General features: G+C 39.8%; 2 protein-coding genes across 2 annotated transcripts in view; both read left to right on the forward strand.

Annotated features, from left to right (window-relative positions):
• Positions 1–13,618, forward strand: part of myom3 (myomesin 3) — a 175,584-nt gene that overhangs the window by 67,919 nt on the left and 94,047 nt on the right. The gene's annotated exons all lie outside the window — the stretch shown is intronic.
• ifnlr1 (interferon lambda receptor 1) lies at positions 2,757–12,641 on the forward strand. The gene is made up of 7 exons (XM_034698702.1): positions 2,757–3,194; positions 4,104–4,230; positions 5,451–5,623; positions 5,734–5,918; positions 6,116–6,257; positions 8,587–8,717; positions 10,748–12,641. Exons 1-7 carry the CDS (start codon positions 3,146–3,148, stop codon positions 11,735–11,737), a joined length of 1,797 nt encoding a protein of 598 aa, XP_034554593.1. The 5' UTR covers positions 2,757–3,145; the 3' UTR covers positions 11,738–12,641.

Below are 13,618 nucleotides of genomic sequence, written 5' to 3' on the forward strand. Positions count from 1 at the left end.
CTGGCCTGTGTATAAATTAATACAAAGCTACAACCTATGAATGTCCTGCTAGGTCACATTGAAAGGCAAACCATGAGAAACATCCCTTAGGCATTCCTCAGAGGCTTAGTGGTCATACTTAGTTGGAGGCACATACTGATCCGATCTGATCATAAAACATTCAGGTTCAAATTCCAAGGTGTTATTACATCAATTGTTTTTTAACAGCAATGAACCAGTTTAGGAAAGGCAACTTGACACGCCTTCATTTCTGCTCCATTGTGAGATATGATTCCAAAAGATCGCTTCCAGAACTGCTAACATATTGCTGTTGCAGCCAAGGCATGTGCAGAAGCGGCCTATCTGGTAGAGCTGGAGGACTGACATCACATTCTTTCTGTTAACCAAAACATGCATTAATCTTCTGATAAAAATTCAGTGATCCCTCAGGTGGGTACAGTCCACAGCAGAACAGAATATTGTGTTGATCTGAGGCAGACATGTTTGGCTATGGAACGTTAAAAACTGTTGTGTTAGTGTTTGTTATGTTTTCCCTCTCCTTTCCAACTCCACGCTGCTAATCCAGGACGGAACGCTGCAGGTGCCCGCATTTTCCAACAGAGCAGTCAATCAATCATATTTTTAAAATCTATAGTCAGCTTCTCAGAAAATGAACACCTGGACATAAATCAGCATTATATGGTAACAGAAACCATGTGTCACAGTCATTGAACACTTTCTGCATCCATACAGTCTATTGGTGTTACAGTAAGAAAGTAGAAATAGGAATAAAATGCACAACATCATCTGCATAATATCAGTATCTGCAGATAGGAACACTTCTGCCAATATGTATGACCTTTAAGGTGACGTTGGCACTGGATGACAACTTATGCGCACCAACAACATGCTGCAACATATCTGCTTCATGGGGATCGTTGGAAGTGTCAAGAACAGATAGCAAAAAGCCATTTGCGATGCCTGTGAAGCCCAGATGATGTGAGGAGCAGCAGAAAACAGTCCTTGAACACTAACAGTTTGATTATGCAGCTCAAGAAGAGTTCCTAAAAAGTAAAAACAAAAAAAGTGTAGGTGCCAGGAAAAATCAGTCAGCAGCCTACATTCAAGTCATTCAGCAAAGTGAGGGAAAAGCAACAACCACCAGGGTAAAGGAGCATAACAAAAAACAGCCGTTCAGTAAAACGCGGAGGATGCAGGTTGCTGTGATGTAATTGGAGCCTTACTACGCTATGCCTCGCCATCATTACTTCTCTAGTGTAACCTGACCAGCAAAGCTTCTTCTTCAGTCAGATAGAGAAGCTCCTCTGTACAGTAGATTCAAATGTTGTCTTGTTTTATATCTGTTTCTACAACAAATAGACGGTCGCAGTAAGAGTAACTGGTGAATTCTACTGCAGAAGAAGTATCAGTATCAACCAAAATAAGTTTCAAATATATCAGTATATTGAAAATTGGTAAATGTCCAATATTGTGTATCCCTAAAGGCTGATTTATACTTCTGCGTTGAATCAACGGCGTACCCTACGCCGGGGGTCTGCGTAGCTCCCATACCTACGCCGAGGCCTACGCACGTAGCTGACGTGCACCTCCTCCAAAATGTAACTCCACGTAGAGCCGGCGCGGACCGCAAGCCCTGTGATTGGTCCGCTCGGCGGCTTTGTCTTTCCCGCATTTACAGCACTTCCGGGACCCCGGACATCGGCCGCACATCGGCCGTGTATTTCATCTCCTCCTCTCTATTCTTCATGTAATCATGTCTGTATGATGAACAGCAACATGTATCAGCTGTAGATTAACATAACATGCTCTGAATCGCTGTGGAAAAGTAAACAGAGATCGTAACGGGACCGGAAGCAGGCAGCCGGCTATCAGAGAGACCGCACTGCCCTCAAGCGTTTCGGCGGAGAATTGCTGCCCGACACGGACACACCGACGCACAAGTAAGCCCCTGCTGCGTAGGGGAGACGCAGAAGTATAAATCAGCCTTAAAAAATAGTAACATGTCTAAAGTAACACAATGTATTTACTTTCTGCTGTTCAGAGTGTTTACTTCTACATGGCTTATTCACTCTACTGATGTGAGTTGGATCAAGAAAATGTTTATTATTATTATTATTATTATTATTGTTATTGTTATTGTTTAGATCAAAATTCTGAATTTAATTTTAAATAATTTCCTATTTTTTGAGTATTTTCAATTTATTCTCTACATTCATTTTGTACTTTCTCCCTTTGATCTGTTATTATTTTATTGCTTTACTGCTGAAACAACTGAAACACCCTCTGGGCATCAATAAAGGCTTATCTTGTTATAATTTTATTTATGGCTCTAAGTAAACTGCCTTCTGAGTTGACATGTGCTTGTAAATTCCAAAGAACAATTTAATTATTAAAACAGAAAAAAAAAATCATCCATGTACTTAAGGCAAGTACTAGCATAACCCATGAGATCCTATATGATTCATACAAGATGAGGCAGGCCTTTAGATGTGTATGTGTGTTACACTGAATATACTGCAATGGGAGAATACTTAACATACAAAATTAAACTCATTGAACTGTTTTCTCTTGAGCTAAGGTGCTTCAGTCTCAAATATATGTCCTGTAAACCAGTATTACACACATTAGGCATAATGTCTGTATCTGATGATGTTCTTTCACTTTTGCTCTTGTGCTTTCGAGAATATGGATCATTTCCAGCAAACTGTTGAAACCAACCTGAAAGACAGGTTTCAAGAGACAGAGGGAGAGAGAACTTGACTCAAGGTGTAAAAGGGAGGAGGAGGAGGAGGAAAAGGGAAGTAAAGAGCATGGACAGAGAATGCAAGTGGGCGGAACACACAGTAAACTGAAAAAACAGGAACAATATGATAACACATGCCAAAGTACACCTGCACACCTGAGTGATAGTCATCAGAGACGGTCGAGGGAGGCATGAGACTACAATCAAAGCTCAACTTTAATATTTTAAGGCACCATCCTCTTTGAGTTTAACTTTGTTTGGAAGGATTCTGGAGACTTGGGAGTTAACTTGTTTGGTTTTTTGTGTTGTTCTTGGGTGCGCAACTCATTACTCATCTCGGACTCAAATCACAGCTGCAGTGGCAACATAGGATTTTTATATTTTTCGTGAGCAACATATCTGATGAGGATGTGGTCCGTGAAGATCATTATCCTCCTCCTCTTCTGCTATGGTGAGTACAGAGGAGCACACATTGATGTCTACTTTGGTTTAGACATGTTAGATATAAACAGTTGTGCATTTAAAATGTTGTTTATTTCAGATAAAGCAGTCCAAACAGGATGAATTAAAAATACAAAAACATTTAATTGAGAGTGATTTTCTCTCGTTTGAGAATGAAGTGGAGAACCCATGAAGGCTCATTGTTCATGATACTGATCAGTGGACATTTCTATTTCACTTTAGAGCTTGGCTAATGTAATATTCATGAAATCCCTGTATTGCTTATTGAAATGCTAATTCTGAATGGGCTGCTTTGTGTGTAAATTCAGCCTTGTGTCTTTCACAGCTCCATTGAACCACATAGACCATAATATTTAACATTAAAAAGCTGTATGGTATTTCACTAGCTGTAGTGTAAATTGCTCTTTGTATGAGTTGCTTAATCTGCCTTCGGCCTCTCCTACTTTTTGATTTGCCAACCCAAGAGTCCGGTAGTATTTCCTGATATGAATGACATAACAAGCAAAGTTAAGAAACTAAGAAGATTTGAGTGACATAAAGGCCATCTTAAATAGTTTCCCTGCGGTCCTGGATTCAGTGCATGTGCTTATTGTTCAGGATTTAGCAGCTATACAGTGAAAGCATTGACTTTCCCTCTCTCAGCACCTAATATATGGAGCTGTGACAAAAAGGTGCTGTGATTGAAAACTTGGTTAGCAAACTGGATTAAAGTTAGATGTAGACTCCTTTTTACTCTTAAAATACTTTCTTAACCAACCTGCAATTTGCAAAAAGCTACCAAATGCAAAAAGGAAGTTTGTGTGCTGTACTTTGTTAAGAAACAAGAACAAGTTCTTAGTCTTACTGCCCACCATAAAATGATTCACATGGACTTTGCTCTTTTGTCTTTCCCCAACAGCTTGTCTGTCAACAGAGAGTCGGAAAGTTGAGTTTGTCTCCAGGAACTTCTTCAACGTCCTCCACTGGAGACCTGTTGAGCGAGCCCTTCCTGGGCAAAAGGTCCTTTATAGCGTCATGTACACAAGGTAAGACCCAGGACACGGGTTTAGTGATTATACTTGCGCCTTTTCTTGAGTTGGCTACTGCAGGAAAAGTGGTTAAACACATTGTAAATTAGAGGTAATAAAGGTAAGCACCTTGTAATTGGACGGTTGGATCTAAACTACTACATCAAGTTATGTTTTTTATCTTGAGTTTTTGTCATTTTAGTGGTATCTTCTGATGACATAGGGTATTATTGATGGTGATCTGGTGGTCTTGAATGATGTGAGCTGGCTCCAGCTTGAGATCTGGTTCCCCCTTTTTGTTGTTGTTTAGTACACGAAAGAATAAAAGGGAAGATCTTCTCCCCACACCGCTCGGTCACAAGCACACGCACTGATTGAAGGCTGTGTCAAAGTGTGTCCTGTGCGACCGAAAGATGCAGGGGCAGAGAGTTAACAGTGTTCTGAGGACTCATGTTTACTCACATAGTAATAATGGTTTTATACCAAACACCATGTAAAACAGTGTAAATAATTACAGTTACTAATGAAAATAAAATACATGTACACATATCAGACGTAGGTTAAAACAATGCTACAAATGTTGGATTTAACAAAAGCCAAAATGGTAATATCAAGAACTGCGTGGGAGCCAAAAGAGCCGGGTCTTGTTGCTGAGCTGAGCTGAGCTGAGCTGAATGATCTAGATCAGTAAAAAGACACATCACTATTATTATTGTAGTTCAAGAAAGAGCCTACTTGTGGGTGTGATGACTTCAAACCAAGTGCACACTGTATCAAGGTGGAAGCAGGGAAGGACCAGTTTGAGGAAGGGCCTTTGTCTCTAAAGATGGCCTCTAAAAATGAGTTGTTGTGATGAGGTCTTTCATTAAAATAACTGTCCTCATTGACTCCTAACCAATTTTACCTGGAATTGCTTGAATGATTTCAAGCATCAAACCATAAGTATAGTGTGACTGGTTAAACTATGGACACTTCTATGCAGGACCTTGATGAAACAGTTTATCATCCATCTTACTGAAAAACTAAAAAAAGTTGTATGTAAAAATGTGCAAAAAAAGAGTGATCTGGTGTAGTCAGAATATTACATTGGAGGTCGTTTCTTAGTTTAACTCCAGACAGCGTATTTTGATTCTCTTATGGCACCAGTGAACCTACGTACGTTTAGTGCTACACTGCCATGTCCAGGTGGTTCCAGTGTTACAACTTACTCACAATGTACCTGTGTTTTTTTTTTACAGTGATGTTGAGGGGGTGACTTATCAGAGAAAAAAGGAGTGCCAGAACATAACTGCTCTGTCCTGTGACCTGACTAATGAAACTCCATCACTTTACGATGTTCAATACAAGGCTCAGGTGTTTGCAAATGGTCGCAAGCATGGCCACACCATCAGCTTTAAACCTCTAGCAGACAGTAAGAATCTCAATGCTCAATAATTGGTGCTTTTCTTTGCTTGTTGATACTTTCTCTACCCCTGTTGTATTGCAAATTTTCTTTAATTAGGCCTTCTTTTCTCCCTTTAGCTACTTTTGGTCCACCAAGCCTATCAAATTATACAACAGTGACATCTTTGCACGTTAACGTCACCCTGCCCTTGGGACCCAAAGGAGTCTCCGTTGCAGACATCATCACCAGAAGCAAGAAAGGACCTGACAAGACTGTTATTGTTTATGTCTTAAACATCACTCATCCAAAGTGGGCAGCAAGAGTGAGTCTACATATTCACAGCAGAATATACTGTAAAAACATTCATTACACATGCAATTAAGTTATCAATGAAATAGCGATGTATTGGTTCTTGTTCAGTGACCTAGTACTGAGTTTTCTTGTTTATCTGACCTGATTTGTCCAACCTGTAAAGACCTAAAAATGACCAGTAGTTCATTTGACCCACTATGTCTCCAGGTTAACATATCCATTAATGGAAGCTTCATCATCAACTTGAAGAATAACCGAACAGAGTACTGCGGCTATGTGGTCTACAAGCCTTCATGTGAATGGGGTCGAAATGAGAGTGAGAAGGCCCACTTCTGTACCAAACTGCAAGGTGAGGACAAAAACTAGAACCTTTCCTCTCATATTGTCATTGTACAATATACTGATCAGCAAATTTAATATGTCCAATCTTACATAAGAATTGATAATTATGAGAGATTCTGAGATTATTAGAACGTGTTCCTTTTTAAATAGATAACGTGAATGAAAGCTGTTGTCATTTCATTTACAAAAGCTAATTTTGCTTCAGGCAACAGTGTGACATCAGATCTCAAGACATCTTATTTTTTAACCTTTTAAGTGTCCTGCAGCCACTTAGGGAAAACGATCAAAATTTGTAGGGTTCAATACCAAATTGAGACAGCATATAAGGCAAGAGATATACCTGCTGTGTAGCCTTGCATACACGTCAAGCTGTGTCATGAGCAAAATTGTAAATCAGTGTTGTGTGTGAACGCGCAAAAATGAACGTGTTCATATTTTTGGTGAACGGTGAACTAAACCGCTGAGTTTGCAGCTCATGAACAGGAACGTGAGCATCGTTCACTCTGGAGGCAGAGAATGATCACTCACTTTCTGGGAGGAGCCGAGAGGCATCGAGAGTTACCAACAGTTACTGAGTGCTGTTTTTACTGTAGCCGAAGTCAGGTTTACGGCACCTGACAGGCATTCTACCCGGCTTATGCTTCTAGTAATCCAGATGTACTTGGCGGTACCTGCGTAGACCAGACTCCAACGGGCTGGTATGGTTTTAGAGAGGTGTAGCTTTTTGAGATTGAGGAATAGTTCACTTTAGTGTTCTGTGTTTATTTACCCTCAGCTCTTCTTTCTTAGGGGATTTTCCCTGTGTATTGGGGCGTTAAAGTCGGATCCTTTAGCCAAACATTCAGCTGGCGGGTTGTAGAGTTTGATGTGAGTTTCTAAGTTTTCATAGCTGCAGATTTTCTATTACACTTAATGTCTATATTTCTATAGTAGAGTACAGTAATTTGTGTTGTTTAGTAAATATCAGTGATTAAGGGCTGGAGAGCTAAAAAAAAAAAAATCAACGTGAAAAAGTTCATTATTTGGACCATGAACTTAGTAAAAAAAAAAAAAACAGAACTGTGAACATGAACTAGTTAATTTTAAACTGTATGAACTGAACTTTGAAGAAGTTCCTTTTTTGTGTGAACTTGCACAACACTGTTGTAAATATTTCCTTCACTGCACTACACGTGTTACTGGAGGATGCCCCCAGAGGGTACGTCATGACGTTCAGGTTGTATACAACTCCTAAATGGTGTGGGACGTGAACAGACATAGCGACACTGGAGGAGGTTACTTGTACGTTAATGAAGAGATCAAGACAGAAAAGATGACAGTGGTAGCAACAACTTAGGTATATAAGAACATTAAATCAAGCCAATGACACGATGGGGAGTATGTGTTAGCTTGTCTATAAAGCTTTTCACCATTTTTAGTCACTGCTGCTGTTTACTCTGCCCCTTCAGCTCTACACTACCCCTGCTGTTCAATTACATATTGCAACTTGCATCTGTTACCTTTTTTTTTTCTCTCATTTTTTCTTTTCTTCTTCTTATTTTTTAAGTTATATTTTGGGGCTTTTTACACCTTTTATTTTATAGAGGTGAGGACAGTGGATAGTGTAGGAAACTGAGAGAGAGCCGGGGAATGACATGAGGGAAGGAGGCCGCAGGCTGGATTCGAACCGGGACCACCCGCTACATGGGCGCCCAACTTAACCATTAGGCTAAGTCCGCGCCCATGTTACCTTATTTATTGGGAACATGCACAGCCGAAGCACCAAACCAACGCTGAGGTTGCGAGGCAGCCATCATTTGTCTGCCTAATTAACAACAAGTATGTCTCTGCTATAAAAAACAACCCAACCCAATTTGAGAATGTGTTGACCTCAATTATCTAGTACCAAGTAGTATCAAAGCAGCTCCAGTCTAACCATAAAACTAGCATCCAATCACTGCAATCCCTCTCCTTCACCTAAAGTCAACTTTTTACTCTTGATTACTTACATGCACATGTGTTTCCAATTTGACAAGTTACTCAAAGCCGCAGCTTTTCTATTCTTGGAAAGGGGAATCCCTGTGGAAGTTTCTGTTCCCTTCAGTTCAATTCCTGCTTAGCAACATGTATAAACTTCCAAGAAGCACCTATTTAATTATGTAATGATGCATCCAGGAATGTCTTATATTCCTCTGTTCATTGAGTTCACCTCCCTGAGAACATGTCTAGTCTTGTGTGTCACACTGGGGATTTCTCTGACATGCAGTTTTGAAGCCCTCAAGGGTATCTGACTGTAAGAATGTGTTGTTGTTTTTTTTATTAGATATGTGTATGACATCAACTGTTTTCTGCCTCAGATGATCCTTTGAAGATTTTGCCATGGCTGCTGATGGGTGCTGCTCTTCTCGTGGCCGTCATCATAATTTCCATTGTGTTAATGTGCTGCTATGCGAGGGGGGGAAAGATAAAGAAGACGCCACAGCTGTTGGTAAGACTATAGTTTCTCTCATGTTCTTTGGTATTTCTTGGGAACAAGGAAATGCTGCCTTACAGGAAGTAAAAGCCCTTCAGGCATATTGAGACATCCAAGGTGCCAGTGTGACAGCAACTTGGAAGTAATTAAAATCATAAAATGTTTGGGTGACTCATGTTCATTCCAGTGATGATGATTGTTATGGTTGGTATGGTGGTTAGGCCAACAGTAGTCATGTATTTTTAAAGGCTGGGCTTTTTGTATCATTGTGGTGTGCAGCTTTTGGGTTTTTTTTCCCACAGCTGCTGTATAGATGTTGGATCTTTTTAAGGATGAGCCTTACTTTTATATAATACAACAGTTGAATGTCCACAGGTAAAAGGAAGGCACAGAGATCCTCTGAATGAAGTTGACTTCTCTCAATTTTCCCAATTTATACTCACCTTGTCAAGACTTGTCTGTCCAACTCAAATATGTTTGGACCAAGTCAGAACAAATTGGCAGAACTTAGATCAGAGATGATGACGTGAGTTTAAGACTTTGTTGCACACTAACGTGACTTGAGACTGGACTCTGACTAGATCTTTGGGACTTGTGCACAATCTTTACATTTTTGGCCCATTAATGTTGCAAGCTGAATGTCATTCACTTCCATGATGCATAACCCTCAGTATCTAGTGTGAGAGTAGACACACTACGCATGTGACACCAAGGCGGGTACATCACCTGCAGCTGCTGCAGTACAGTGTTTCCCAAAGTTACACCATAACTAGGCAGGCTGTCTAGGTAGGCAATATTTGATTAACATTTTCACACATTTTTTATCCGTGGAAGATCAATAAATTAACAATCTCTCCTTGCTCTGGCGCTATTCATGTATGTTGCGAATAGTGTCTGGCATGCTGAAGGTGATTTGAGAGAAACAAACAGAGAGACACGCCTTTCAATACGTCCCTCCTTTCAATCCAGTGAGCAAGGTCAATGTCTCATGTTGAATAAACATTCTCATACAGCTGTAATAACAGTGTTGTGCAGCTGATTACTTCACCCACAGTTTTGCATTGTCATTAACATGCCTCGTCCACACACGCCTGTTTTGCAAAATGCGAGTTGTGTAAGTGTCATGTTTTGCTGATGAGTATTTTCAAAAGATCAGACACAGACAGGCATAAAGAAACTGTAGGAAGTGGGGCAGGACACGCCACTGCTGTGTGTAGTGAAAGAGAAGAGGTGTAGAGATGAATGTGTCGGGGGCAGATTTAGGGGATAGCAAAAGGTGCCTCCTGGCAAAAAATCCTAAACTATTATTGGCTATTTGCCTTTTCATAGGTGGGAATTATATTATTCAAGCTGCTAGTCACACATGTTCTGTTTGCTGTTAACTTTTAATTGTAACAAAAATCTTTTTGAGTCCATAAAGATTTAAGTTAAAACGTTCAGCCCATATGTTGCCACTCACAAATATAACATCTGGATGATACTTTAATGTTAGAAGTTAAACTAAAAATGATTGGTAGAGGCAGAAAGTATACATAAACACTGTTTATTTGTGTGTGCAAGTGTGTGCTCACGTACTTCATGACTGTGCTGCAAAATTTGGAGCCCCAGTTCGGCATCCCCATTCTAGAAAGCCTGGATCTGCAGTTCACAGGAGTGGATGTATAACATAAGAACATAGTGGAATTCATGTATAAACTAAACAAAAAATAATATCAAACATCATTAAAAAATTAATTTATACTCTCAAAGACTTGTGTCAACAGACTTGAGACCTACAAAAAGTGACTTGTGCCCATCTCTGATTGAGATAAGCTATCTTTGGTCAGATGTCTCTTACAGTTGGGTATTCAACACATGCTAAAATATAAATATCATTATATTCCAGCATAATTACTTTTTTGATACATATCCTGAGATACAGTTCCAACATTTTCATTTCTTGTTTATTTGTGGGAATTATCCCCTTAATGAAAAGCTGTTTGTTTGTTTAAAATATCACACGTTTATTTGGCCCTAATGGTTTGTCTTTCTTATCTTCAAAACAGGTGACCCCTTTCAATTCCCCGCCCAGAGTGTTGGAGTTTCCAGATAAGAATATTATCATTTCTAAACCAGAATTCAACACTTCACAAGGTGAACAAACCGTTTACACAACCATACAATCAAAGCCAAATCAGCAATCAACTGGGACAGGAGGATATTCTCCCCAAGACATTCCCTGTCCAGCCTGGCAAGACAGTGATGAGTCTTCAATCAGCACGGGTACACAGAGTCTAACTTCAAATCCAAGGGACACAAGCAACCAGTCCTCAGAAATCTACAGTGTTGTGGCTGTCCACGTCCCTGCCGAAGAAAGTACCGATAGTCAGCCGGATACCACCGAAAACAGAAACTTCCTGTTGTCTTCCAGTGAAGAAAGCTGGGGTAAAGGTGGAACAAGTCCAAATCTGACCACACACGGAGTACCACCATTACCTGTTCTCGACCCTTACGAGAGCAAAGCTGGCATGCCACTGCAGTTGCACACAGTTCGGGATTCCAATGGACAACTCATGTTGCCTTCACTCACACTTCAGTTACAGAGCAACACAGGTGACAGGGAAAGAAAACCCCTTTTATCTGACATCATAGACTCCAGCAAAGAAGGGCCATCGTTAGCGTCTCTGCACAGCTTTGACAGCTCAGAGTGGTCAGACTCGGGGTGTGATGACAGCAGTGTAAACACACCAACCCGTCCGTACTGCAACACCAATTTCTCCCCATCTCAGCCAGTTGTTCCTTATTTGCAACAGGGATGTCAGAGCACACCATCTAGTGATGCAATGTTTGAAACAGGTTACAAACAAAGCTGGATGCCTGCAGTCCTTCATGAAATTACATCCAAAGACAGTTGCGGATACTTAAGGACGAACAATCAGTGCACATGGACTAGATCCAAAACAGAGGAGGAAGATGAGGAGGAGGATGAGCAAGGACAAGAGGACAGTTCCAGGGAAATTCTTCTGGGAGGTTGGGGGTTAAAAATTAATGAATAACTCTATTCCTTCAAATTTGAGAGACCCTATACATGTTTTTCCATCCGAGTCCTCAAATGAGGATACATCTGAATATATTTATTGCAGTATCTTTTCTTACAGAAAAGGAGGAAGATGATGCAAGCACTTACAGTTGGTTTGATGACGAGAGAAAAATGTTTCAACATACTAATGGATTATCTGCATATCAAAAAATCGCGTCAACACCTTTAATCACATTTCATTGCAAAATACGATTAATGTCACTTGAAATGTGTTTTTATTTACTGATCCAAACTTGAAGAATTTGCAAATATGGAGGGAAAGTTTGTATGTACATTTGAAGAACACTCTGTATATATATTTAGAAGTCTGTGTTTACTTTTTTAAGATATTATTTAACAGCCACATTTTTTCCGGAGTATTTATTAAAAAAATGTGAAATTGTTGAATCCAAAGTGAATGTCTGTCATAACGGATGTGATATTTTTTGGATTTGAACTTTCCTGTTATGTGTTTACAGTGTAAATATTTTACAATTGTTGATTTTTAAAAAGTGTACAGGGATAAGCTTTAGACTGCTGTTAGAACAGTCTACAGTTGAAATCATCAACTGTATAATAGATGGACGTAGTATCTGTGACATCACCCATCTGTTTCTGAAGCAGAGTTTTGAGGCCTATTTTCGGTGGTTGACATATTGGAAATGTTGATTCAACCTAACTTCGGTCAATCTAGTATGAAGTAAAGACATGGAGTTGAGGGAGGCCCTCAGCCTCTTCGCTAACAGTTATAGGATTCCCACCTGTCAATCTAGTCAGTCATAGGGCAAAACTCAACCTTAATATCTTCAAAAATTCACCCCCTGTACAGTGTATGCTGATAGAGAAATGAACTATACAGACAAAATATGTTTTTTGTACCAGGCTGTAGACATGTTTATTTTAGCTGTGAAGATCAGTTTTTTTGAATTGGTGTGTTTGTGATTTCCGGTACTTCTGCAGCCAGCCTCAAGTGGACGCTCGATAAACTTGAGTTAACACTTCAGCATTGGCTTCAAATTTTAAGACTGGAAGATGAAACTTGGTTGAAACCGCAAAAATATGTTATGCTGCCCAACTGGTGTTTCAAATTTCAGTTTGGAATATTTGAAAACAAATTGAGCCCTCAGACTTCAATTTTGTCGTTTTCTCCTTGACAAAACTGCACACATGCAGCTTGAGGAAGAAAATTGTTTCATGCTTACACAGAGGACATTGTAGTCAGTTTGCAAATACAATGTGATAGGGATGGGCGATACCACGTTTTTTAAAATTTGATATGATACCAGTAGTTTTTGATGTAGTTTTACTGGTATCAATACCGATAGCTGTGATGTGTGTGTGCGTGTGCAACAGGTGCCATTGAGCAATTGTTTCTTGAGTGTGATTGGTCTCCACAGTCACATGATACGGGCAAGCACGAAAACAGCTGTCTCTGCACAACAGGCCTTTGGAAAAGTTCCCCTTTTGGTATCAATATTTTTTTTAATTACTCAATGCCAAATGAGTACTTAGTCAAAGTATCGATCCTACAGTATTGCTATGCCCATCCGTACAATGTAGACAGCTGACCCTTTAGATGAGATTCAATCAGATTTTAAAGTTAATCTCATGGCCTCGTTTCAGAAGAAAGCTTTTGTCACAGTTCAGTGCCAACAACACATTTCTACATTCCCATTTCTATTTTTGAACAGGGTGTCACAAATCTTGTAAGGAATACAGAAACTTGACTGCATATGTAGATTTAAAAAAACGCAATGTTCTATATTTCTCTGCCTCAGAATTCATGACCTCATTTTGTTCTCCGCACTGTTTGCAGTTCTTTCAAGGCAGGAAACTACAGTGTGGAAATTTATATTAG

This window comes from Notolabrus celidotus, chromosome 12, assembly GCF_009762535.1.
Source record: "Notolabrus celidotus isolate fNotCel1 chromosome 12, fNotCel1.pri, whole genome shotgun sequence".
Taxonomy (NCBI): domain Eukaryota; kingdom Metazoa; phylum Chordata; class Actinopteri; order Labriformes; family Labridae; genus Notolabrus; species Notolabrus celidotus.